This window comes from Lampetra planeri, chromosome 50 (assembly GCF_965212315.1).
Source record: "Lampetra planeri chromosome 50, kcLamPlan1.2.h2, whole genome shotgun sequence".
Classification (NCBI taxonomy): domain Eukaryota; kingdom Metazoa; phylum Chordata; class Hyperoartia; order Petromyzontiformes; family Petromyzontidae; genus Lampetra; species Lampetra planeri.
The window spans coordinates 3,729,119-3,756,983 of record NC_136156.1 but is presented as its reverse complement, the minus strand read 5'-3'; the positions used below and the strand labels follow the sequence as shown (position 1 = coordinate 3,756,983).

Here is a 27,865-nt window from a genome sequence, read left to right as displayed (position 1 = left end):
AGGGAGGCGGGAGAGACGTGGGGCGCGTTGTTTGTTTCCTAGGGACTCCCCCACCCCCACCCATTCCGCAGCAATTAGCCCCCCCCCCCCCCCCCATATCGACAGCCTGCTCACCTGTCATTTGAGAGTGAGGGGCGCGGAGTGCTGGCGAGCGGATTGCACACGCGGGTCCCCACCGGTTCGCGGCGATCACGAGGCCCCAATCGTGGGGGGGGGGGGGGTGTAATAAGGGAGCCCCTGAGATGCCGGGCCGTGTGTGGGCCCAGGATTCATTGCTTTGTTTTGGCCAATTCTTTAACAAGAGAGAAAAGTTTGGTGTACATTTTTTTTTAGTTTTTCGGCGAATCTGTTCTGCGGTAAAAATCTTGTCTCTTTTTTTGTCTTCCAGCTCCCCCCTCCGACAAAAAAATTGTATTCTACATATATATTTTTTCACTATCGGTTAGTGTTGAGGTTTCTTTCGTTTTAGCCGCGGTGACTCATCCCCTCGTCTGCAGACAAGTGTGACCGCGGGCGCGTTGTTACGCGTCTTGTGCCGAGAGTATCTGTCGGAAACGCTCGCACGGCGGTGCAAACCCCTTCTTGTTAGACAACAGCCCGCGGAAAAGGGCGAGTAATTAATTAGTTATTTTCAACTGGTAACACGCTGCTGCTGCCGACGAGCCAATGCATTGTTCGTTAACTCGTTGAGAGCAAGAGAATGACTCGGGAGGAACCGCAGATTAGCACGGTTGGCTACGTACGGTGCGAAAGAAGTTCAACACAACCAGACGGACGGACAGGGAGGCAGAGCTGAGGAGCCGGCGCCAACAATCGCCCCAAGCTCTTCGTTCCACATCGTAGCGCGGCGTTAATTTGTACGCCGCGCTACGGACCTGGTGACCCAAGTTTGATTCCCGCCCTCGGCTAATATCGTTTGCGAGCAATATCCAAAGCTCCGCTGTATCAAATCGGCATCGTACGAATATCAGCACTGGGAAGACAAAGGCGGCTGGGTATATTTCTTAACATACCACCCCATCGGTCATTGTGCAGGCGTGAAATAGAAGCTAACAGCACTTGCCCTACCAGTCTAGAAAGGCTACCTAGGGGTTAATTATCTTTGTGTGAGTGTGTTTCACCATGCATGTTTCAAACCTACCCATGCTGCATGAGAATAGTGGCTGACCCTGCCGTATCAGATAATTGGAGCCTACACTTCATAAAAAATCAATTTCCCAGCACTAATGATTATAGAGATTTTTAATTTAGTATTTTAATGTCAACGTTGTGAGTGGATAGCTATTGTATACATACTCGTCCTTGTTATTGAACTGGGCCTGGTCGCCCCTCCACCACCGCCCCCTCCTTCCCCCTTTCTTCCAAGCCACTTCACCAACCCATGATGACCAGCGTGGTGAAGTATGCAACGGCAACAAAAAGCCCCACGACCAACTCGGCAACCCGAAATGGCATCTGAGAGCTGCCCAGCCCAACCGCATGCCACCTACGCAAGTAGTTAGGTTTTTTTTGCGTGCGTTTCGTGTTGTTGTCCTTCCCCCGCGCACATCCGATTAGCACGGTAGGCTACGTACGGTGCGAAAGAAGTTCAACAAGGACAAAGATCCCCCGTGTAGCCTTAACATACTGTAGGGGCAATTGCTGTTAGTGAGCACCTATAAAGGCCGGCACGGCACACGAGGGGGTGGGTGGCCAACACCACGCCCGGCCGCCTTTGTCTCCCCAGTGGCGATGTTTCTACACCGCACCGGGTACTCATTTGAGGCTGAGTCGACCTAGGTGAGGCCCAGGACCGGTTCAGATATTCGTCACTGGTGTTGGCCATAACGACACATGCACACACACAGATACGTGTGATGTCATCGGCACGGCACGGCTTCTGCAATGGGACAAAAAAAAAAACGCTTTACCTTTCCGAGCTACGCCGGGCCTATTTGGAATGGCCCCGGCATGGCTCGGTTGCGCAGTGGAAAATAAAAAATGTGGCACTGGCTGGCGTTTGACGCCTTGGAGCGACACGGAGCGCGGCTTGGCCCGAGGCGCCGCGCGAGTCTTTTATCTTTCTGCGAGGGAACCGGCAGAACCTTTGCCTGGCTCCGTTCCATAAATCTGCGTCAGGCAAACGAGCCACAGCCCCGGCCATATCCGCTCACGTGAAGTTTTAGTTTTTTTGGTGGGGAGAGCTTTTTGCGGGGAACGTCCGAAGCGGAGGAGGAATGCCGCCGCCGCCGTCACCGCCGCTGTGATGGATGTCGTAAGAACGGCGCCGCGAGCGCTCGTGCCGCTGCCCAGCCCCCCGCGCGTGTTTACTTTTGCCGCTTGTTCATCGCTCGGTCCGCCCACGTGGCTCGGCAGCAGAGCGAGCGGCTCGCCAGGCGGAAGATCGCGACCTGGTAGGGGGACGGTTTTACTCGGCCCATCATCATCATCATCCCTCAGAGGGGGTCAATAAAATAAGCACCGCTTTGTGGGGACGTCAACATCGGGGTTTCCTTGTGGATAGACTCGCCCCCGCCATAGGAATGTTGGAATTTCCCCCCACGGGCTCTGCAGCGGTGTGAAAACGGAAGATGAGCACCCAATGCCTCCGATGTTCATCTCAGGAGGAAATCTCGAGTGACTTGAAGTTGACTAAAAACCAATCGCCAAGGCTGCGAAACACAAAGGCTCAGTCCCAATATATAAAAAAACAACAACAATGGCCTTTTATTTATTTGGGCAAGTCTCACCGAGTCTCACCGAGTCTCTCACGCTTCTTTTAACGTTGGGCCCTGCCACTAGTGGAATATTTTGCCAATTATCCAACTCGTGGGGTGTTTTGGCGTTTTATTAATGGCATTGGCTCACTGGGCCTGCCCGGTTCAAGTGCTGAGCCAGCACAAGTGTCGGTGGTCATGGATTAATCTGGCATTAATATTTCACGGGGTGTTGGAAGTTGAGATTTAAGTTGGTGTCCAGGAGGTTGTGAGGTCGATCCCGACCCTGACGCCTGTGGTATATTTGGAGTTTGCATGCTCTCTCTCCCTGTGGTCGTGTGGATTTCCCCCCGGGTCCTCCGTTTTTTTCCCCTCCACATTTAGAATCAACGTCACGCGTTTAGAGTATTTGGCTGCTGTACATTTTCACCTGATGAGCCACTTCGTTGAGCTATCATTTGTGATAGCCACGTCGCTTCTAAAAAAAGATATCTCAGTGGGCATTACCTGGTAAAATAAAAAATAGTCAGGGTTCTTTGTGTCACTTGCACATAGCCTTGTTTGTTTTCATATTGGCGGAGAGCAGTGTGGAGTGGCAGGGATACTGCAACACAAAGACAAAGAAAGATCCCCCGAGTAGCCTTAACAGACTGTTGGGACAAGTACTGTTTGTGAGCACCTATGAAGGCCAGCAACCACGCCCGGCCACCTTTGTTTCCCAATTGGCGATGTTTACAACACACCGCACCAGGTACTCATTTGAGGCTGAGTCGACCTAGGAGAGGCCCAAAACCGGTTCAGATAATAATCATCACTGGTGTTGGCCGTGAGCGGGAATCGAACTCGGGTCGCCGGGTTCGGAGCGCAGCGTAGCGCCAACCGCTACACCACCACAGGGATGCTGCAGCACACACGCACAGACACACACGGAGGAGAGGGATAAGGTGGCAAGCTGAGCCACACTGCGTCAGAGAGAGAGTGCGAGCGAGCAATTGCTCTTGGCAGGAGATACACAGTGGGGGGTTGAGGTGACGGTTGCCTGCTCTCCCACCGATAGACTTGTACTCTGGAATGAATCTGACTGTTCATTGCCCGCGACAGGCAGGGAGATGAACTTGATTTAACCGGCCACCGCAATGGTTTAGTTTTAAGTGCAGTCGACCCGAACGGACGCGCGCGGAGCGTTGGAGAATAGGACTCTACACAACGCAGGACGCACGGGCGAAACGTGAACACGCACGCGCACACACACACATCCACGCGCGCAATCACCACAGCAGCAGCTGCTGCCATTCGCCAATAAGTGGCAGTGACCGTCGCCATAGCACTTGTGCCAGGCTAGGTGCACTTTAAGGATGTCGCGTGAAGTGTCGAAGGCTGGGCCGCTGGCAGGGGGTCACGGAGCAGACCCCAGGGAGTTATGGGTTGACTGAGGAGATGACTGTGGAGATGACTGTCAGTGTGTGTGTGTCAATGTGATTGCCCGTTCTGTCCGGAGGCCATCACTTTGACACACACACATCCAGATTCAAACACACACACACACCAACACATATCCAGATTCACACAAGACAAAGATCCCCCGTGTAGCCTTCCCAGACTGTAGAGGGCAAGTGCTGTTAGCAAGCACCTATGAAGGCCGGAACAGCACACGAGGGGGTGGGTGGCCAGCACCACGCCCGACCACCTTTGTCTTCTCAGTGGCGATGTTTACACACCGCACCAGGTACTCAGAGGCTGAGTCGGCCTAGGGGAGGCCCAGGAAAGGTTCAGTTAATCGTCACCGGTGTTGGCCGTGAGCGGGAATTGAACCGTGTCGCTGGGTTCGTAGCACAGCGTGCTAACCGCTGCACTACCGCTCCCCACAATTTGCTGACACATACACATGGACGCACATGCACGTACACACTCGCGCGCACGCTTACATTTTCAGACACTTACCCTTCTAGACACACAAAGACAAAGGTCCACCCTTAGAGCCATACAGACTGCGGAGGCAAGTGCTGTCCGTGAGCGCCTATTATGACCAGCACGGCGCATCCAGGAGGTGATGTGGCCAACGCCAAGCCCCCCCGACCACCTTCATCTCTCTGGCCCTGGTGTTCACACACCGCACCGGGCACTCGTTGCAAGGCCGAGTCAGCCTAGGGTAGGCGTTCACCAAATCTGCCGAAGCAGACCTCTCGGCGTCGAGAGCCCTGGTACGTGCACGAGGCATCGGCCAATCGTCCCGATGCCGCAGCGGCCGCAGCAGCTGGCGGGGGGGGGGTCACCCTTCCCGCTCTGGTGAAGAATCTCGGACCGGGCGGAGAGACCTTTCCTGCCGGAGTAAAAACAAACGGCGACGAAAGGACTCATCTCTCATCGCCCCCCCTCCGCTCGCGCGCCGATCACCCCCCCCCCCCCCTTTTCACAACTGTGGCGGCGGCAGCGGCGGCGGCGGAGAGATGATCCGCGGAATCATAATTAGGCCCCCCGGTCGTCCCTGAACGGGTGATGCCGGGCTGAGCCGGCGGGCGATAAGAGGCAATTAATATGCGGCTCGGGTGTAAATCACGCGGTGCCGGCATTGGGGGGATCGGTGGGTGGGTGGGTGGGGGCGGCGCGGCGATGCCTTTGCCAGCCGCGTGGCAGCCCCTCCGATATACGTCGTCCCGTGGTTTTGTTTTATAATTGTAATAAGACCAACGTGTACAGCCTCGTTGGCCTGGGTTTCGAAATCGTAGTCTTAATTCATCCTGGAGAAATCCGATGAGTGCGTCTGGCTCGATGAAACGGACGCTGCTGGGTTACAAGATGTCAATTGGCCCTGTTCAGCGCGAAAACCGGATTTGAATCCGGGTTTTAGCCACTGCCTGTGTTTAAGCCGGATTCTCAAGCGTAGCGAGTTGATGATCTCGGCCCGTTCACCCATGGTTGCGCATTAAATTTGCTTCTTGCGCATAATTCGATTCAGATTTAAAATAAATATATATCAGTTTAACCGCGCTGAACATTTCTTCCCATGGTACTGCCGCCGGGAAGTGCAGCCCCTGTTGCGTGGAACAGAGTCCACTTAGCATACCTCGGAAGTAGTTCTGTGACATCCTCCTCCTTCCAATGGGCCCATCTCCTGTCATGGGAGGTGGTTGCGCTGCCCTCTGGGAGTTCCGCCAGCGTGGCGGCGTGGCTCGGGAGGCGCCCGGTTTTCTTTTTCCACTGCAGGAGCCAAAGCCGTGGAAGGTGGCAGCCTTCACGCCCTTCCGCGCGGGCTCGGCTCGGATGTGCCAGGGGGAAAGCGGCACGAACTGGACGATGGTGACGGGGCGAATCGGATGTTGTTTGGCGAGTGCGGTGACGGAGTCTGAGGCCCGGTAACCGATCGACCGTTCCGCGCGTGCTGTCGCTTGCAGGCTGACGGCGCAAATCATGGACCGCTGTGGAGTGTCCCCTGCTCGCAAGGTAAATCCGCCACCACCGCTGCTACTCGTAATAATCCTCTTCGTCTTTCGTATGGCTGATGTCGATGCAGGGCAATGGATACAATTCCGCTACGCGTTGTTGTTGCCCTGGAGGCCGGGAGACCGACGGACGATGTTCGGTCGCCGCGTCGACGCCATTCGTCGCGATTTCTCACGTAATAGTGGGACCACGTGAAGGCCGCTATCCTCCACTCCACTGATGATGATGATGATAACAATGATAATACAACGGTGCCACCGTTGAACATTTCAGCGACACTAATACTCGTCGGTCACTAACAGTAACGTTTCGAATTAATTAATTGTCCGCAATGCAGGAGCACGCCGCGGTCGCAATGCAAGGTGAGCGTGTGAGTACAGTCGCTGCATGCGGACACAAAGCAGTCGAGCTGATTGATGGTCCCATCACTCGCCGATTCGCTCGCTCACTCGCTCACTCGCTTTGCTCAAAGGCGGTGGAAAAATCGCCTCCTTGTCTCTGCTACCCCTACTGCCGTGTCTTTGCCAATGGACATTTCAGTTTGTTAATTAACAGAATAACGGAGCCATTTGTCGGTAAAAATTATCAATGATCGTCCTGGCCCCAGACAGTCCCAGAAAGAGCATTGACTGCAGGGGAGGGTATGTGACTCGCAGCCACAGCCGTAGCGAAAGGTGGTACACACTGGATGTGGTGTGCCGGATGGTGAAATGCACTACGAGGTCGCGGACCCAGAGGAACACGGCTGAAAATGAAGAAAATGAATTGCTGATTTTACGTGTGGATTTTCGCGGAAAATGTTACGATTCCTAATTGATTTTTGGGAGTAGGCCTCCACGTCATGATCTGGCCATGGTTGTGTTGTCAAGACCCTCCGCCACGCAGCAGAGCCACACAAATGTAATCGCCACGCGTGGTATAAAATCGTTTAATACGCCAAATCGGGTTGGTTCACCGGTTAAGTTGAAGATAGATTCCCACGCCCATATTTAGCAGTGAAATGTTTACGTTTTGCTTGAAGCTATGCCAAGCAGCAAGAAGGACGTAGGTCCGATACCTAACCCATGGCATCTATCTGCATTGTATTCTCTTCCCCTGTTCTGCATGGGTCTCCTGCAGATTCCTCCCGTAGCAAACACCCACAGTGTCATTGACGTTGGCCAAACATTCAAATGTAGCGGGATCCCCCCAGAGAAAAAACGAGTCTTCGTACTCAGTGTTGCTTTCCTGGGTAAAAAAAAAACTAATTATTGTTATGATTACAACGTTAATTAATCCCTGCGACGGCTCTATTGTGCTCTCTCCCTCCCTCCCTCTCTCTCTCTTCCTCTCTCTGTCTTCTTCCCTCCCTCCCTCCCTCCCTCTCTCTATCTCCCTCCCTATCTCTCTCTCTCTTTCCCTCCCTCTCCCTCCCTCCCTCTCTTCCTCTCTCTGTCTTCTTCCCTCCCTCCCTCTCTCTATCTCCCTCCCTATCTCTCTCTCTCTCTTTCCCTCCCTCTCTTTCCCTCCCTCTCTCTGCGCGCCGCCCGTCCCTCTCGTTTTCTGTTCCTCCTGGGGCTCTCGTCTTGATTCCGCCTTCGCACCCCCACGACCACCCCCCCCCCCCCGCCACTTTGTGCCGCGCCTCCCCTTCCCGGCACCACCGCTCGTTGCGATGCCTCGTGCCCCCCCCCCCCCTTGACCCCCACCACCACCACGTTCTTCCCCTCCCCCCGTACCGCCAAATTACCGCGGCTTGTAAACACGCACGCGGGACCCCCCCCCCCCCTTCCCACCCCCGTCCACCAACCGTCACGGGGCTCTGACTGGCCGAGAAGTGGGGGTGGGGGCTTATCTGGGCCCGCTCGTTAAATTGACGGTAATTACTCCCGCCCCCCCTCCCCGAAACGCGATGACAACCACCACAGCAGCCGAGAAACATAAACCCGACATGGAGGAGTGCAGGTGCGGAGCCGACTGCGTCGTCTACAGAGACCCATAGATTTACACAGAGACCCGCGGACTCGCAGAGGGAGCGAAGGACACGCGCAGAGACCCATAGATTTACACAGAGACCCGCGGACTCGCAGAGGGAGCGAAGGACACGCGCAGAGACCCATAGATTTACACAGAGACCCGCGGACTCGCAGAGGGAGTGAAGGACACGCGCAGAGACCCATAGATTTACACAGAGACCCGCGGACTCGCAGAGGGAGCGAAGGACACGCGCAGAGACCCACAGGAGAATGTCGTTGTCGTCGGGCGGCTATAATCTTGCACTGCTGGGTAAAGGCCTCCCCCATTTTATTCTATTTATGGCTTTTTTTCGACTCGCATTGAGACCCAAAGACTTCCACAGATCAATAGACTCCAATAGAGACCTACAGACTCCCATACATCCATTGACACCAATAGAGAGACCCATAGACTCCCATAGAGAACCATGGACTCAAATAGAGACCCATAGACTCCAATAGAGAACCATGAACTTCAATAGAGACCCATAGACTCCCAAAGATCGATTGACTCAAATAGAGGCCCATAGACTCCAATAGAGATCCATGAACTCCAATAGAGACCCATGGACTCCAATACAGATCCATGAACTCCAATAGAGACCCATGGACTCCAATAGAGATCCATGAACTCCAATAGAGACCCATAGACTCCAATAGAGATCCATGAACTCTAATAGAGACCCATAGACTCCAATAGAGACCCATGAACTCCAATAGAGACCCATGGACTCCAATAGAGATCCATGAACTCCAATAGAGATCCATAGACTCCAATAGAGATCCATGAACTCCAATAGAGACCCATGGACTCCAATAGAGATCCATGAACTCCAATAGAGATCCATAGACTCCAATAGAGATCCATGAACTCTAATAGAGACCCATAGACTCCAATACAGATCCATGAACTCCAATAGAGACCCATGGACTCCAATAGAGATCCATGAACTCCAATAGAGATCCATAGACTCCAGTAGAGATCCATGAACTCCAATAGAGACCCATAGACTTCCAGTCACATGTTCAAGAAGTCCTGGCTCGAGGCCTTTCTCTTCTCGTCTGCCTATGACGGACTGCTCCCCCACCCACCTCTCTCTCCCTCTCTCTGTATAAATATAAAGACACACGAACAATAAACGTGCCCACCATTTATCTACGGCGTCTCGAGATGCGGTCACGTGTAGACACTGCCGTAGGCATTGTAACGCATATGCTTCCGCGACCAGTATTGTCCATAATCGAGGTGTTTGGCTGTCGCCTGATGAGGCTGATTGTAATTACTGGCGAAACGTCACGATACTCGAAGGTAAATGTGGTGGGTTTACCCTCCAATACACCGGTGCGCTGTGCTAGTAACGAATTGGCACGTTCTGTTCATGTGGCAAACCATACTAATTGGCTGTGTCGGGTGGTGGCGGGTTCAACGACACATTTATATTTACGCGACCTAACCCAAAACACCTCTATTATGCACCCTGCATTGTTGTTGCAAGCATTGCAACTTGTGTGCGAGTCCGTGCAAGGTGTAGGCACGTACCACCAACCGCACGCACCCCCGCCGCCCCCAGCACTGGATACGGGCATCCTGCTTTGTCCTCCTTTCGCCTCCTATCGCTCGCCGGATGCCGATTACATCGCCCAGACGGCAGATCGTAAACACGGGGGTGAAGTTGGTGGCGGAGGTGTGAGGTGGGCGGGGGAGAACGGGGGGGGGAACAACATCCGAAGGAGCATTCCGCTTTCAAAGGGACAAAAAAAACTAATTGAAAACACAAACAGCGGCCGGGAAATCGATGAGTGGGTGGGATGCGGCGACGACAACGGGCAATCTCCTCGGCCCACGGTTGCCAGCGTGGCCACCGGTCTCGCACCGCAAAGCGCTTGGCAAACACCGCTGCCCGCATCGATCAAAGTCGCCGGCACCGTTTCCCGTCTTCACCGGGTGTGTGTGTTTGTTTGTGTTTGTGTGCGCGATTCATTGGGACCCATAAGAGTCTGTTGGTCTCTTTGTGAGTCTATTAATCTCCAATGCGAGTCTATGGGTCTCCATGCAAGTCTATGGGTCTCTGTGACTCTGTATATCTATTTTAGTCATTGGATCTCTATGTGAGTCTGTAGACCACTATGCTAGTCCGTGGGTCTCTATACAAATCGATGGAAGTCTATGGGTCTCTAGCGAGTAGATAGGGTGTTTCTCTTGAAACTACGCCAAGCGTCTTCTGGACAACATCCACGAAGTGAGGATAAAATCCAGGAAGTCGGAATCAACGTTTCTTATCGACTTCCCACTGTACAGAAGAAGGAGGGAGAGGGGGAGAAAGAGAAAGGAGGAGAGGGGGAGAGAGAGAAAGGGGGAGAGAGAGAAGCTCTTCGTAGGAGACGGGCCGTATCTCGTTTCGCGGGCGGGCGATGTGACGAGCGTTCCAACGGCGGTTGCGCGTAAAAGTCGCGGAAACGGTGAACCACGCGCGCTCTCGCTGTAAGGCAATCAGCCGGCTAGGCGCATGATTGCCGCACCCTCTGTCTGAGCCACTCAATTTTCCGGCTGGTTAATTTCTGCGAGATTCCTTTTCCTGCGCGTGTGCGGGCCGCTTATTTATTTAATGTTCCCGGCAGTGGTGGTGGTTCCCGATTTTGACGATCGTGCTGTTGCTGCTGGTCGTTATTGTGGCGCGGCTGGTGGTGGTGGTGTTGCTTGTGGTTGTTTTGCCGTTCGCTTGAAACACACCGGACGTGGCGGAACTCTCTGGAGTGAGATTTATTGGCGAGGGCAAGCACCCGATGTGTGATGAGCTCCGCGCAAATTCCCCCCTCGCTTGCCTGGTCGTGCCGAGCGACACGCGGCACAAGCCCCCCAAAATCATCGCAGAGCCAGCAGTAGTTTTTTTCTTTTTCCGTTGGATGGGGGAATGGAAGCTGTCTCAGTAGGGAGACGCAACAATGCACAGAGAGAAGTGGAGAGGGAGAGAGAGAGAGACCACTGTTAAGGAAACGGTCAGGCTGCGATGGCCCAAAAAGGCCCAGAAAGGCCAAGCGACGATGAGATAAAGATTTGACTTTGGCCAATTCCACAATGACAGAATAAGAGCCTGATCATTGATCAAAACATTTCACTTAACCATAATTTTGAGATTTTATATTTTCCAAATATCACGGCCACATTAATGGTAACTTTGATTATTTTATAGAGCTCTGCCCTCCTTTACGCCAGAGCGAATTAGGAGAAAGCATTGCACGCGATAAGCGACTTGCATCACATTTAATCATCTCAACACTTTTGAAAGGGGCACCCCCCGTGGCAGCTGTCCCTGTGCGGCATAAGGTGATTCGGTATCTGGTCTGCGAGCGGGCATCAGTCTGCCAGTAGAAAGCAAGTGGCTAATATGTGTAATCCCAATTGAGTCATTGGAGTAATTCTGCAGAGTGCAATATTTCGGATTTGACAATTTTGGACCTTGACACCACCGGCACACCACAAAACGGTCTCCATGTTTCGAACGATGTCTCGGCATCTTCCAACAACAACTGCGAAGCAGATAGCGCAAGACGTTTTGCGGTTAATACACCTGCAGTTATAACCAGGGCGGTCTCCCGGATTCAAACCTCTGCAACAAAGCGGTGAATGCACGACCACCGGGCCACATCCACAGCCCTATTGGTGTCTTACACTTTCTTTATCTGTGAGATCGCACGTGGATGACCGTGCATCTAAACTATACGATATATATTTATATTTTACCAGTTAAGGCCCACTGAGCTACTTAGCTCTTTTTCATCAGACGCCACCTGGCCACAAATGGTAGCTCAACGAAGTGGCTTATCACGTGGAAATTTATAGCAGTAGCCAAATACTCTAAACACGTGACGTCGATTGTAAATGTGGAGGGAAAAACCGTGGAGCCCGGAGAAAAATCCACACGACCACGGGGAGAGAGACACCGCAAACTGCAACAAATATATCAGGCGTCAAGGTCGGGATCAAAACTACGACCTCCTGTATACCAGGCAAGGGAGATTACTTCTCGCCACTGTGCCCCCCCCTACCCCCGCCCCCCACTGTGCATCGATTCTATCGTCTTCATGTCAATCAATGCGGTCGTGGGGAGTGTGCGAGTGAGAAACCTTGCAGCTCGGTGGCACAGGGGGATTTCTTACTGTGGGAATATTGGATTTGTTTTTTTAATAGCTTGTCCGATTTGTAAAATCGTTTGTCAAATTGATGCTCGTAAAAATTGGTCTTCCCAAATGGGTTGTCATTTTCAAACGTTTTGGTCATCATATTTGTTTTCGTAGCGTATGCAAATTAATTTCGTCCGTGCAACACGGGCCAATCTTAACGAGGAATTGGCCAACCATGCCGATTCAAATCGGTGCAGGGAAATAAATAAAATGGCTTTGTCGCATGTATTGAAAATGTTCCAACAGGACCTCTGGATCGGCATGAGCTATATAAACCGTCGGATATTTTTTTTTTATTCGGGGATAACATTCATCTTTTTTGCGGGTGCTTCTGCTGCTGTTTTATACATTTTTTTATTATTATTCATCCATTTGTTTACCCAGGAAAAAGCCTCGCCAAGCCTCGAAATTGTGTCACGAGGTGTGCCGCTACCCACTGGGATGTTCGGTCGATTCCTCGCCAAGATCGCTGCGTTTAACCTCGCCCAATGCGAGCAAACGTGTTTTAACCCTCGTTATCTATTGATGCCCTCGAGTGTGCCGTTTGCTGCTGGCCGCTTGGCGTTTTTGGGCCACGTGGGGCCTGTTGCTCAGCCTCATGGCGCCACAGCATGATGACAACCACCGCACCCACCATACGATATGTATAAATGTTAAATATATTTACGCTCAACAGCATCTCATGTGCATGCGTGTGCGGGTCCCAACTCGCCCGAGTTGATTGAGAGAGCGCGCGCACGCTCCCATCGCGTGCCGCCCAGCCACGTGAGAGTGCCCGCGCGTCGTCCATTCGTCCTCATTCCACTTATAATTTGAAGTGTTTTGTCGTTGTTGTTTTTGTTTTATTTTGCCGTTAGTCATCCACGCCTCCTCCTCCTCATCCTCCATCGGAATCGCCGTCCGCCCTCGATGTAAGTGGGAGCGCACGCGCGCGTGTCTACGTGCGTGTGTTTGCGTGTGCGTGTCCGTGTGTGTATGTGCGTGTGTGTGTGTCAGCAAATTGTGGGGAGCGGTATTGCAACGGTTAGCGCACCGAGCTACGAACCCGGTGACCCGAGTTCGATTCCCGCTCACGGCCAACACCGGTGGCGATTATCTGAACTGGTCCTGGGCCTCCCCTAGGTCGACTCGGCCTAAAATGAGTACCTGGTGTGGTGTACGAACACCATGGTCGGTAAGATAAAGGTGGTCGGGGGTGGTGCTGGCCACCCACCCCCTCATGCGCCATTGCCGGCCCTCGTAGCTGCTCGCTAACAGCACTTGCCCCAACGGCCTGTTAAGGCTACACGAGGGGGGGGGTTCTTTGTCTTTATTTGTTAGTCAGCAAATCTCACCATGTTTCATAATCCACGGGTCGAGAGTCAGGGGTTACGGGTTCAGGGGTCGAGGGTCGACAGACGTCATCTCTACGGATCGCGCCGCTGCACTGAGCGATGGCCGCTTAAATCCTTCATCGCCTCCGGGGAACACTTTTGCTGGCTGCTTGGCATTTTGGACCTCTGCTCAGTAGTGACCTTGATTCAGATAACGAAAACATGCAAATACAAATCGCCCTGGATGCGACCAATCTCGGTGTAATGCTCGGCTGGGTTGTCTGCCTGGGAATGCCAGATGTTATAGGCTTGGCGATGCAAGGTGGCGATGAGATAACGGTACAGCGATAGCTTCCCGAATCTGGCTGTGCGGACATTGCAGGGCTATTACCGCATTTTTGTGGTACGATTCCTCTGCCTTTTACGGATTCCTCCTCCCATAGCTCAAAACAAAACCAACGTGCACTGTAAAACTTGTATTGGCTGCAACCCATGCTGCAAAAACCCTGGCAGGACGCTCTTGAAAAAAAGAGTCTTGAGACTCGGACTTTCCTGCGTGAAAGAAGGATAATAATCGACAGACATTCTGCTGCCAGAAGTTGCGTGGACCCCAGCGGCCTCTGTTATGGAGGCGGCGTGGGAACAATAAACATTATGGCTTTTTAGTTAATGAAATGGCAGCAAGGTTTACATTTAGAGGTTATAGAGGGTGGCAGTGCCCTGGCTCGAGTATTGTAGGGAGGAAACCTGTCGGGACTCAATTTATTTGTTTTGGTAAATAAAGCCTACATATTAAACCAAACTCAACTGCGACTGGGGAAACTAATTTGAGAATGCGGTCGTTTTAAAACATTGCGAGATTGACGAGCTGTTCCGGGTGCCTCGGAGGCTACCCGTACCCGGCCGGGTATCGGGTACGGGTACTGGTAACCCGTATCCTACCCGGCCTGGTATGGGTACGGGTAAGGGTAACCCGTATCCTACCTGGCCTGGTACGGGTACGGGTACCCGTTTGCGACCCTGGTGCGGCCGGGTACGGGTAAGGAATCAAAACCCGTTTGCGACCTCTGGTCCTGCTGTGTCGGGGAAAACCAAAGGCGGGTTCCCGAGGTTGCAACCCCACGGCCGCCTGCTGTGAAAGTGGTCGGCAAGACGGGAGTCCATCCCGGCTCACCGACTGTGAGTGAACAGGGCACCCCCCCCCCCTCCCCACCAGGGTTGGCAGCCCAGTACCAGGAGACACTTGGTAATGCATGGGCATTCATATTAGCAAACCCCCCCCCATGGGCAGCATCAAAGAGCATTGGAGAGGCGAGGCTCTGTGCTACACCCTCAAATATATGGGGGGGGGGGAGGTTTGGATAAACAGGCGCGTGACTTGAAAGGATGAAATTAAAGAGAAGCCGTGAGCGAGTTTCCGACTCTCGCCGTGCGTGCAACCGACGCTGCCGCTGCTGCCGCCGCTGCTGCTGCTGCAGGGGGCATCGGAGGCGTTCGGAAGAGCCGGGATCGTGGTGTCGGCTCGCGGAGGGATCGCCGAGCCGAGAGGTCGCTCGGGCGACGAGTGGTGCCGACGAGCGCGAGAGAGACGATAGGACGAGGGAGAGATGAGATCAGCCAACCACAACTGGTCCTTGCTGTGAAGAAAGCAAGAGGCGCAGCCCTGCAATTATTCTCTTGGCTCCTGTTGGCCGGAGAGGCTACCCCGATCAGAGAAGTCTCTGCAGGATATTTGGCCTACTAGCCCACGCTGGCCACGCAAATAGGAAAAATCTTGGAGTAGGAATAGGTAACTCATTTGTTCATTTGGCTGTCATTGTTCATGTTTTTTGTTTTACATTTTACGTATTACTCTCATTAACTACCACTTGCCACTGCTGTTAGCCGTGTCTGGGAATCGAGCTCCGGTCGCAGGTCAGTGCGCACGTGTATAATTCGTGCTGTATGTACAACAATACCAGGCCATATATATCGATTCATAAAAGTTAATCTGAGCCCCACGTCGCTCGCAGGAGGCTCCTGTTGTATCGCCACGTTCGGCCAGTTCCATTTCGTGTTTGGCTTGTGTAGGAGAAGCCAGAGAAAACCCCGCCAGGCGCGCAGGATATAAACATCCGTCGCTGTACTGCTATGAACGTGGTCACCTCGCAGTCCCAAGCCTCTATAATACACCTGGTAATCCCAGGCTCCACCCATCCAAGTAGTGCACCAAGCAGGAGAAACCCTCCGTGCCAAATGTGTTTAGTAGCTGATAGGCTCCGGCCTTACCTCCCCCAGTGTGTTACACGAAACGCTATTCGACATTTTTGCTCCACATGCTGAGAGGAGGGGGATGGAGAGGGACGGGTCGTCGTGGCGAGATGTTAACATCCTCTCCTGGTATGCAGGAGGTCGTGGGTTCGATCCCGACCCTGATGCCTGCTGTATATTTGGAGTTTGCATGGTGACGAGATGTTAACATCCTCTCCTGGTATGCAGGAGGTCATGGGTTCGATCCCGACCCTGACGCCTGCTGTATATTTGGAGTTTGCATGGTGGCGAGATGCTAACATCCTGGCCTGGTATGCAGGAGGTCGTGGGTTCGATCCCGACCCTGACGCCTGCTGTCTATTTGGAGTTTGCATGTTCTCCCTGTGGTCGCGTGGATTTTTCTCCTCCACGTTTAGAATCAACATCACGCATTTAAAGTGTTTAGCTGCTATAAATTCGTTGAGTCGTACAGCAGCAAGACAGCATAACCACTAACACCCCCCCCCCCCCCGTGGGACGCTGAGTTGTTACATCAACACATTCGCAGTCGTCTCCGTTCGATCATTTTCACAAGGTTGGTTTAAAAACAATTGGAGGAGCGACGGTGCTTATTGTAGCAGGTGGAAGTAGAAGGAAGAATTTAAAACGTCCCGGAGCCGTGGTAGAGCGTGAATTTGAAGGGAATAATCGGTGGGGGTGGCAGGTGGACCCTGTGGGCCAAGTAGGAGGAGGAGGGTCACGTGGGATTATTTCCAGGCGGGGGAACGATCAAAGGGCTTTGTTCTCTCGTTGTGATTTCGTGGGGTGACTGCCGGTGTGCGGGGGGTCACTGCGGTGTGCACGTGCCACCGAAAACCAATTATGCACACCGCATGCCTCGGGCTTTCTGTGTCACATTCTTTCCTCGGGCGTTAATAATTGTTTTAATCAAATCGCCCGTCGATATATGTTATGGAACGCTTTCAGGTTCACTTCGTCTCGACGCCGTCAAATTTCAAATTCGACCACCTCCAATGGCCAAGATCTTTTCTTTGAGGCAGCGGTCCGATCGGCCTCGCCGTACCTGTTACTTGGGGCAGTATCGAGGCGTGCAACTGGTCAGAGAGTTGATAATTGGTTCTTTACCCTTCTATCTGGCAAAAAAACTGACACCTTTTTACAAGGAGTCATGTTTGCATAGACCGCAATACCTGCAGTCATAATACAAACAAAAGAACATAACTCTGATAATGTGCACTGTCCTTAAAGTTGATTGATCCACACCCGAGACAGCTTTCCTTAGAGCCTAGTCTCATATGGGTTGGACCAGATGACGCCAAAAGGCGCACAACTCAAAGACAATGCACCATCAGAGTATGAGAGCTCGGGGCAAGCATCTACACTATGGGAACCTCATTTGCCAGTAAAAATATGATAATTGGTTCTTTACCCTTCTATCTGTCTTTGAGTTGTGCGCCTTTTGGCGTCATCTGGTCCAACCCATATGAGACTAGGCTCTAAGGAAAGCTGTCTCGGGTGTGGATCAATCAACTTTAAGGACAGTGCATACATTATCAGAGTTATGTTCTTTTGTTTGTATTATGACTGCAGGTATTGCGGTCTATGCAAACATGACTCCTTGTAAAAAAGGTGTCAGTTTTGTTGCCAGATAGAAGGGTAAAGAACCAATCATCATATTTTTACTGGCAAATGAGGTTCCCATAGTGGTCAGAGAGTTGTTGTTGTTGTTGTTTGGCCGTGGTACATCAACGCACAAACACAGAAGTCCAACGCAACTTAGGTATTTAGAGTTGCGCGTTTATAAATGTTCTTGCTTAATAACATTGTGTTGTGGGCCTCGAAAGGAAAGAAAATATGTAATGGGTGAGATTTTCTTGGTAACGGCCCTTCTTTATAGCACGTAAACAGGCCATTATAGCACGTAAACAGGCCAGAGAGACTGAGTGAATAACAGTTGGAGACTGCATCATACAAAATACTGTGTACACCATGCAGCCCTGACAGAAATGTAACAGTAGGAGTTTTTTTTCCAGATTGGCAGTGGTAAATGTGGCACTCGAACAGAATCCGAGATCAACTTTGCACTTTTCCCTACTGAGAGTCGTTGGTGAGAAAGCGTCTTCAACATCAGGCGCTCATTGTCGATGTGGGTTTGATAATTACCTTCAGAAATCATTGTTGTAAGTTCGGAATATCCGCGTAGCGGTTCGCACGCATCATCTTGCATCCGAGACATTACCTGTAGGGTTGTGTGGCGGTCGAAAAAAATAGGAAGGCATCACGAGCTGACAGGAAGTCCGTTGTCAAAATATATATATAACAAACGGGCAGGAACGTTCATTGAGATTACAGACGGTGATCCATTTATAGATGCCCTACCAAAATAGTGTGCAGGAATTACAGAGAAAACGTTGAGGCCCCCTGCCCATTAAATATGGAACGCTGGTGCAAGGGTTCCCGACGCATAACCGCAACGTTGGCCCAACGTCGCATGCTGCACTGGGTACATGTTTCCCACCGGTCTTGAATGCACACTTATTAAATCCTTAAAACTCACCCCCCGTACACTTTGTCGCGCGCACAGTGCGCGCCTGCGTGCACACACAAAACAGTCTTTGATGTAACGCCACAACGAGAGAGTATCCAGTGGGGTTATATCAGGCGAACGCAGGGGCCATGCAATTGTTCCACCCTGGCCAATCCAACACATACATGAAACAAATAATTTGATGCTGCGGCTGCTGCTGCTGCTGCTTTGGCAGTGGTAAACAATAACACATAGCAAAACAATAACACATTCGTCAATAATGGTCCTGTAACAAAAAGTCTTTGTTTATTTAAACTAAACAATTTTTTTATTTCACCAGGTAAGGCTCACTGAGCTATGTAGCTCTTTTTCAGAAACGACCTGGCCACAGATGATAGCTCAACGAAGTGGCTTATCACGTGCAAATGTATAGCAGCCAAATACTCTAAACGCACGTTGATTCTAAATGTGGAGGGAAAAATCGGAGTCTCCGGAGAAACATCCACGCGACCACGGGGAGAACACGCAAACTCCAAATATGCAGGTGTCAGGGTCGGGATCGAACCCACGACCTCCTGTATACCAGGCGAGGTAGTTAACAATTCGCCACCATGGCTATATTATAGGTGACGTTTCAGGCAATCGTCCTACTTCAAAGCGCACGGACAAGCCAGATGGTGGATGAATAAGAATTGAACATCATGTGGGCCTAGTGGGAATTACATGTTTCAAATGTTTCCTGATGAGCAGTTGTTTTAAATAAGCGCACGCAAAGTGAAACTATTAGAGTAGCTACTCATTTGTGAAAATGCCATTCGTCTTCATCCGTCGGTTTGCTGGACACCACGGCCAAATCTTGAAGCAGGCAAACTCTTGAGCCGGCTTTTTGACCTCCAAAAGTCTCATCGGCAAGACCGAAGGCCATTTATCCAGTACACAAAATGTCAATATATTTTTCAGTGTGTAAAAAAAAAAAACCCTTTCCGAAATGGCACTAAAAAATAATTTTAACATTTGTCAAACATTTTACGCAAGAAGCCTGATAAGGGAAAAAAAAACAAATATATATTTTTTCTTCCACATGTGCGAATGACTATTATTATTCTGTCAAAGTAAATGTCATCTCTGGGCTGACAGAATTGCCGGCAGAGTGGCGGGATCGTTCTCTCGCGATTGTCTGGCTCGTGACGACGTTCCACACCCCCCCCCCAACTCCTCTCCTGTTTTTTGCCATTTCCTCCCCACCCTCTCTCAGCTCTCCGCAAGACAGAAAGCGCGGCTGGCCGTTAAAGGTGATTATTCCTTTGTTTCGATTTCCTCTTTGGCGATGCCGGCACCCGCCGCTACCGCTGCTACCTTTTATTTGATTTTTTTTTAAGGAATGTATTTCCAAGTGTGTGTGTAGGTGCTTGTTAACAGCTGGGGAGCGGTGGTGTAGCGGTTAGCACGCTGCGCTATGAACCTGGTGTCCCGCGTTCAATTCCCGCTCACGGCCAAAACCAGTGACGATTATCTGCACCGTTCCTGAGCCCTCCCCTAGTTCGACTCGGCCTCAAATTAGTACCTGGTGCGGTGTGTAAACATCGCCACTAGGGAGACATAGGCGGCTGCCCACCCCCGGCCTTGATAGGTGCTCGCTAACAGCACTTGCCCCAACAATCTGTTCAGGCTATATGGGGGATCTTAGTTTTTGTCGTAAACAGAACTTGCCCCAACAGTCTGTTAAAGGCTATACAGGGGATCTTTGTGTGTGTGTATGGGTGTGGTAGCATAGCTTAGCGCTCTGCGCAACGAACCTACCCACCAGAGTTTGATTCCCGTTCACGGCCAACTCCATTGACGATTGTTTGAACCTGTCCTGGGCCCACCCCTAGGTTGACTCGGCCTCAAATGAGTACCTGGTGCGGTGTGTAACCATTGCCACGTGGCAAAGGCGGTCGGGTGTGGTCTTGGCCACCCATCAGCACCTCGTGTGTTGTGCCAACCTTAATAGGTGCTCGGTAACAGTCATCTCCCCGACAGTCTGCTCAGGCTATGCGGGTGACCCTTTGTCTTTTGTGCGTGCCGACCATTGTAAGCAAGTGTGGTCGTGTATAATTAATTGCACGTGCCTGCGTATTCAGAGATGGCTAAAAATAGGTGGGTCGTCTCTGTTGACCACCCTGACGAGCCCGTAGAGGACATTCCACATTCCTATGTCCCGGGGTCCAGTTGGCCCACAGCCACAACCCACTGTTGTCAAACAACATTTTATTGTCTTCAAAAATATTTATTTTGTCTTTTCCCCCGATCACATTCGTTTTAGAGAACGGACCGAAAATGATGAGCCGCACGGAACCGTTCTCTAAATAATCTCTTCACAGGTCATTTATGTTGCAAAATCGTTTCCTTTCTTGTCAGTCGGTTTCATATTTCATGATCTGCAATTGAGCCAAATTTTAAGTGGCAAACTGAATTTAAACCACGGGGCTTTTGTGCGCAAGTCAAATTACTACATTCGGAGAATCCAGGTTTCATGTAACATATGCGACGTGAATATAACAGCGAATGCATTCTCGCAGGCACGCTTCAAGGAAAGTAAAAATGTATTTTAATAATACGAGTTTAATCGATACATCCAACATACCTATCATTTTCTACATATGAAGGAAGGGTTAAAAATTCCCGGATCAGATTATATAAACCGCGGACGTAAAAAAACCCGGGACCAACGATCTGGGCAACAGTCACCAAACTTGTTCACTTAAATATTTACACGCAAATCAAACGCTGCAATCGTGGAACTAATGCTTCGGGTCATTCTTAGAATTCCAAAGTGGGTGTTAATGTACGGAATCTGAAATGTGAAACAAATAACAACAATCCTAATATTTAAGTAATATTATTTTTTTTTCAAACATGCCATCCGTTGTGATATACTCGCTCCGCATGCACCACCAACGCAGCAGCAGACGACGAATTACGAATGTTGACCGTCTTCCCAACCTTCTCTCCCTCCCCTCCCTCCCCCCCTCCCCTCCCCTCCCTCCTGTCGCGGTGGTGGCAGCGGCAGCCGCGGTCGCTGCCAGCGTGGCGGGCGGTGACGGCGGCCCCAGCCGGCGCACCGTGCCGTGCGTGGAGCTGGGCAGGCCCGACTGCGACGGGTGGCTCTGGAAGAAGCGCGAGTCCAAGGGGCTGCTCACGCCCAAGTGGAAGAAGCACTGGTTTGTCCTGAAGGACGGTGCCCTCTACTGGTACACGCAGCACAATGTAAGTACTCGCCCCCCCCCCCCCCCCCGGTTCGAGTTGCTTCTCGGCGATGGAAATGGGGGGGAAGATTTAAAAAAAAGTGGCATAGCTCCCAATGGCTTTCCTAACATCGGAAGGAAGAGCGTTCCAGACGGCCGCGGATGTGCAACCAAAGGCGCACGATGTATGAAAAACGTCGGATAAATCGATTTTAGGATGTATGTGGATGTATGTACGTTGGTATGTTGAACTTCTTTCGCACTGTACGTAGCCAAGACAAAAAGCAGTTCTAAAGGAACGAGTTTTCAATCTCGATTATAAAGGACGAGGGACCTAGGGAATGATGAAGCCCTGGGGACGGATGCGAGTAAATATAACACCGTTGGGCCAACATTGGCACGTGGTCGGAACTGCTGGACCAACGTTAGCCCAGCCACATGCACGTTTACTGGGCCGGAGAAGGACGACTGCACAGTCGGAGTTGGGCCTTGAGAAGGATGAGGGCCTTGGGAAGGATGAGCAAATGATAAGGACTTTAGGGTAGGGGAGAATTCGCATCATTAGGTTGCCATCGCACGTGGGAAAGTGCTGCTCAGGGGAGGGCATTTAGACTTCAAACCGAGTCAGGCGGCTCGCATAAAACAAGGTAGCGGACCCAATGGGCTCTCACCTGCCTCTATTTTTCTTTTTTGTTGCCTACTTCTTGTTGCGCTTCAAAACCTAACGTCGTTTTATTTTATTTTATCGTCATACAAACTGGAGAGTTCTTTCAAACTGGGAATAGTGCTGTGGATTATGAAGGAGGGTAGTTCGGAAGATGGAGCAAGCCAAAAGGATGTAATGAATTTGGAATTCTCATCATTATTGGTAGGGTCATGTTAACTATGCGTGTGTAACAACTAGCTTTCATCTCGCTTTGATGAATTGTCATGATTCCTGATTGGAATTCAAACCTCCCCGCCCCACCCACCCAAATCGCGCGACAAAGTATCGAATTGCTGAATCGTTGCGGGGCCTAGCCGGTTAAACAATCACGCGTTCGGCGTTGTGTGGCTATCGTCAATACCGAAAAGTGTGGCTGTGTCACATCTCTCTCTCTCTCCGTGCCCACGTTTCCCCTTGGCAGGAGATCAAGGCGGAGGGCTACATCAGCCTGCCCGAGTTCACCATCGCCCCTGCCACTGAGTGCAAGCGCAAACAGTGAGTGATTACCGTCTTCCTCGATTTGGCCACAGACGTGGGGCTGAGCATACCTGGACAAAGACAAAGTGCCGTATAGCCTGTAACAGACTGCCGTTAGCGAACACCTAGAAAGGCCTGCACGACACGAGAGGGGGTTGGGTTCTAACACCACGCCCGACCGCCTTTGTCTTCCTCGTGGCAAAGTTTACGAACCGCACTAGGTACACATTTGAGGCCGTGTTGACCCAGGGGAGGCCCAGGACCGGTTCAGATAATTGTCACAGGTCTTGGCCATGAGCAGGAATCGAACTCACGTTGCCAGGTTTCGTAGCGCTAACCGCTGTACTACCACTCCCCCATACCTGGACACACACGCACACACACATGGGTGTGCAGGGAAACCTCAGCTAGAGACAAGAGTGTATCAAAATCGGCATCTTTATTTATACTGGAGAAATCCGATGAGCCATATGAAGCTCTTTTTCACAGATGTCCCACACCTGTTAACCCATACGGTTTACCCGTATTGTTGTACAGCAAAATTGAGTTCAGGTCCAGACGGCATACAGCTGTTTCAATACGGGCAAAACAATACATGTTGTGTTTCTCCCGTATGATGAGACTTCGTATGATGAACGTTGAGATGTATAAGGGTACAGGGTGACCATTAAGGTCTGAATTGGTCTGTAATAAGGTAGGGGGCACCAAGGCTGTAATTATACTATATATTGGGGGGGGACAACCCCCCCAATATTCAAATATGCTCAAAATGTCCCCCCCAATATATTGCTATAAAATATATAAAAAAAGTAATATGAATTGCTATGCTATGTAAATAAAAACAACAATTTGCTAAACCTTGGCCACAATATCTGGACTTGTTTTCATATAAATCAATGCATAGATTGCTGTTTATATGATTGTGGTTATGGTTGTACTTTATTAATCAATAATCTCTAACATTACATACATTGAAACAAGAAATGGTAAAAAAAAAAAGTAAAAACAGAGCAATATAATACAATACACTATTAGAAATATAAAAAAATATAATACAAAATAAAAAGTCCATCCCATGTGGTAGTGAATTTTAAATATTTTTAGGCAGGAAATTAGTTTTCAAATTTAGATATTTTTCTGGGTTGGAACTCCCAGACCCCCTGGAAGATTTGGTCCCCCCCCAATGTTGACTCCATGGCTATGGCCTTGGGGGGCACTGATAAGGGGTTGACAGGCATAATGTCCAGATGGGGTGGGTCAGAAAGTTACAACAAGAATGTCGAAGTCATGGAGCTTACACCCACACAGTAAGTTGCGCGAATGTGGATGACATCACCGGAATTTTGACACCACCACCATGGATATATCAACTCGAAGATGTCATGATGATGTAATTCTAGCTCCTAATTGCAGCCAGTTGTCACCGAGGTCCCCACAGTGATGCTGTCCACTCCGAAGCCTCTCACCAGATATTTGCTGGGGATTTGGCAGTCAGGGTCACACGCCGTAGGAAACCTGCTGCTAAAATTAGAATAATACATTGGAAGTATTTTGATCTGCTCTAACGATGCGTGACCACGGCGCCACAAACACCGGAAGAGGAGAGCGGCTGCTGCTTCAGTGTTCCACCCAGAGCCTCTCCCCAGGGGTAGGGCGAATCTGGGCGACTGCCCTGGGCCCCGCGCTTTGGGGGGCGCCCCGTGCTTCGGCGAGACCGTGTCAAATGTAACACTTATCGCTTTAGTTTGAAAGCGTCGGAGAAGGCACCCACACCGTGTGATTTGCCCCGGTTCCCACACCCACCTATGGATGGCCCTGGTCTCACCTGCCGCCAACCCCGTCCGTCCGCACGGTTCAAATGATGGCGGCTTCCCCGCTTTGCCCTTCTTTTTCCTCCCCCCCCCCACCCCGTAAAACAATGAAAATTCCACCCACCAAGTGCCTTCAAAGCGTCGCACCCCAAGCTGAAGCCGTTTTACTTCGCGGCCGAAAACAACGACGAGATGAACAGGTGAGTGAGCGGCGGGGTGAGCGGCGGCGCAATTAGCGCGGAGCGTGTCGTGGGTGGAGAGGGAACGCGGCGGCGGCGGTGGTGACGGTGGTGACGGCGGTGGTGGTGGTGGTGGTGGTGGCGGCATCCTCGCGAGATCTGCGATTGGCCTATCGACTCGCCAATTTCGCGGGCAAAAACGAGCGTTCGATTCGGTTTCGTGGAATTAACCGACGAAAATATTTCGCCGGTTTTAACGTCGACCACGAAGTGGGGGGGGGGGGGGGGGGAAATCGGAACGTGGCGATGTTGACTGCGATTTGTGCTGCCCACCAGAGACCAGAGGCTCAGCGGTGGGTGACGACGAGACGAAATTAATGAGTCCGAACAAAGGAGACGCAGATTGAGATAATTTAGCAGGGTTATTAAGAGACTGCGGTGCCATGAGGGATAACAAAAATGGTAATTGGCTATTTGTAAGTGTAAAAAAAAAACCTCGCTTCATTCGTCAGTAACAGTGTGTGGCCTTAAAAGAAAACTACATAGTACGCGACATTTCAGGTGATGTCTCTCTTCTTCACAGCACATTGACCAAGTTCACTGATTGAGTGACTTGACTTAATACATTAAGTGTTTGACTACATCATTTTTGCCGATGCAGTCGACTGGGCAGATTATAATTAGGAAATTTAATCCACAAACGCTTTGAAGATTTGGCAAAAATTCCACGTGTTACCGTCAACTAGACCGAGACTGACTCTTGAAATAAAAACAATGTTTACCTAATTTCAAACACTGCAGATGGACAGTTGACATTTCCTGGGGCCAGACTGCTCTGCGCTTTGCCACAATAACAACAATAACTCATTGCCTTTTACAGCAAGTCCTTAGGTGTATTACACCAGTAATATAAAAAAATGTGTTTTACGTCCCAGGAAAGCCTCACTGAATTTCTTCACCTCAGGCTCCATGTGACGGCAAACTTATTTTGAAAACCCTGCTCGATTCAGCTAGAACTTCCAATCTTTGGTGCTAAAGAAATATGGAAGTGAAGTCGGCAAGGGAATTTTTAACTGCAAGGAATTTGATTTGAGCCGCAGGACTCCAGCGTTGGGTTTCATGTGTGGCTAAGTGATGATCTTATTCATACCTGTGATTTAAATACAGGGTGTCACAAAAAGTTAAAGTTTTAACAGAGAAAGTGTCACTTTTTTATCACCGTTGTTTGGCAGTTGTTTTGTGAATAGTTTTGACAACGTTTGGCACTTTTCCCCAATCGTGTATCTCGATTGCGTTATCGGCATTGTGTCAAAGGTGAATCCATTCGGAGCTCTTTGTGTTAGAGAATGGCCATCGGCAACCGGTTCAGACAAAGGCATCGGAGTCTTAATCGCTGCTCGCAAACTGAAGACTCGCCTTGGCCCTGTCTGTGTTGTCATTGGGTCCCCCAGGTGGATGAACAGGCTGAGTCAGGCAACGTCAGCGCACGAGGGGGCACGGAGGGGAGATGAAGGTACGAAGATAAAGACGCCCCGCCATAGCCTCACCAGACTGTTAGCGAGTGCCTATGAAGACCCACACGGCACACGGAGGGGGTGGGTGGCCAGCACTACGCCTGGCCACCCTTTGCCTCCAAAGTGGCGATGTTTACACATTCATTTGAAGCTGGAGTCGACCTAGGGGAGGCCCAGGACCGGTTCAGATATTCGTCACTGGTGTTGGCCGTAAGCGGGAATCGAACTCGGGTCTCCGGGTCCCTAGCGCAGCATGTTAATGGCTACACACACACGGCTAGACACACGGACAGGCCACTGTGAACACGTGTGTGAGTGCGTGCCTCCTGCCGCTGTGTCTGGAGTTCGTGGAAAGCCCTCACCTGCACACACGCGGTATACGCACGCGGTTTGCAGCCTGCGCGTGCCACGGAATCTGAACCTGCCTCCCTGCTGTACCCCCCTCCCCCCCCCCCCCGCTTGCGCACGCAGATTACTGGAGCGAGAGCGACGGGGAGGAGGGAGAGGTGAGGGAGAGCCCCCCGCCCCCGTACGACACCTTTCCTCGGCCGCCCTCCGTGAGTTCCGAACGTCTCACCGCAACGATCCCTCCGCCTCCCCCCCCCCCCCCACTAACCCTCTCCGTTATCCCTGTCACCCCGTGTCAACAGCTCAATTCTAGCCCAGCGGCTGCCAATTCCTTCCACGCTCACAGCTGAGCGCAACACAATTAAGAGCGGGACAGCTCTATAACACTTCCCAAGGAAGATTGAAAGAGTTGGCGCGTCGGCCCTGTCCATCTGTAACGGGGGGGGGGGGGGGGGGTGTTTGTGTAGAGCATTTATGTAGAACTTATTTTGCACCATATGAGGCCAACATTGCTAATCTGAGGTGCGGGTTTGGGGGAGGAAGACAGGAGTGGGGGGCCGTGGGGGTAAGGAGGGGGTGGGGGGGCGGGACACTATTTTTTTTTTGTGTCTTACTTGCAAAATGACGGTGTTGTGTTTTGTCGGTGCCCGGGTTTGGCGAGGCCGTTGGGGGAAAAAATGTGAATTAAATTGGCCAGAATTGGAACATTTTGATTTATCCCATTGTACCCCACCCCCCCCCCCCCGGTGCTCACTGCTCACTCGCTTAGGTTGCAATTTTCATCAGAGGAAAATAAACTAGCAAAAATAAATTGCCGAGCCTTGCAGAGAAAAAAAAATGTCGGGAGTTGCCAGATGAGTGAGAGAAAACCACGGAGGCGAAGCAATGCGGTGCTATGTTTGCAGGGAACAGCAGCTTGATGAATATGTAAGGGAGAGAGAGAGAGCGAGCTGTGTTGGTTTGCTTACGCATTCAATTCACGTACAGACGGGCAGACGGATAGCTGCAGAGATTCAAGCGTTGCTTAGACTGATAATTGAATATATTTTTTGGATGCGGCTTGATTTTTAGGTTTAGGAGACGTCACGATCTGACCAAATGTTGCGTCATTAAGACCCTCCGCCACCGTCCGACGTAGCCCAACTAATTTAATTGTCACGTGGTGTATCTTTGGTTCTCTCGGTAAAGTCATGTCGGTAT

General features: G+C 51.1%; 1 protein-coding gene across 2 annotated transcripts in view; it reads left to right on the top strand.

Moving 5' to 3' along the window:
- CNKSR2 (connector enhancer of kinase suppressor of Ras 2) overlaps window positions 1-27,865 on the top strand; it is a 93,290-nt gene that overhangs the window by 61,070 nt on the left and 4,355 nt on the right. For both annotated transcript variants that reach the window (XM_078616447.1, XM_078616446.1), the window contains 8 exons: window positions 6,089-6,137; window positions 13,171-13,224; window positions 19,659-19,695; window positions 21,450-21,652; window positions 22,758-22,831; window positions 24,753-24,824; window positions 26,255-26,316; window positions 26,789-26,874. In XM_078616447.1, the coding sequence (XP_078472573.1) occupies window positions 6,089-6,137; window positions 13,171-13,224; window positions 19,659-19,695; window positions 21,450-21,652; window positions 22,758-22,831; window positions 24,753-24,824; window positions 26,255-26,316; window positions 26,789-26,874 (637 nt within the window). The remainder of the gene's footprint in view (window positions 1-6,088; window positions 6,138-13,170; window positions 13,225-19,658; window positions 19,696-21,449; window positions 21,653-22,757; window positions 22,832-24,752; window positions 24,825-26,254; window positions 26,317-26,788; window positions 26,875-27,865) is intronic.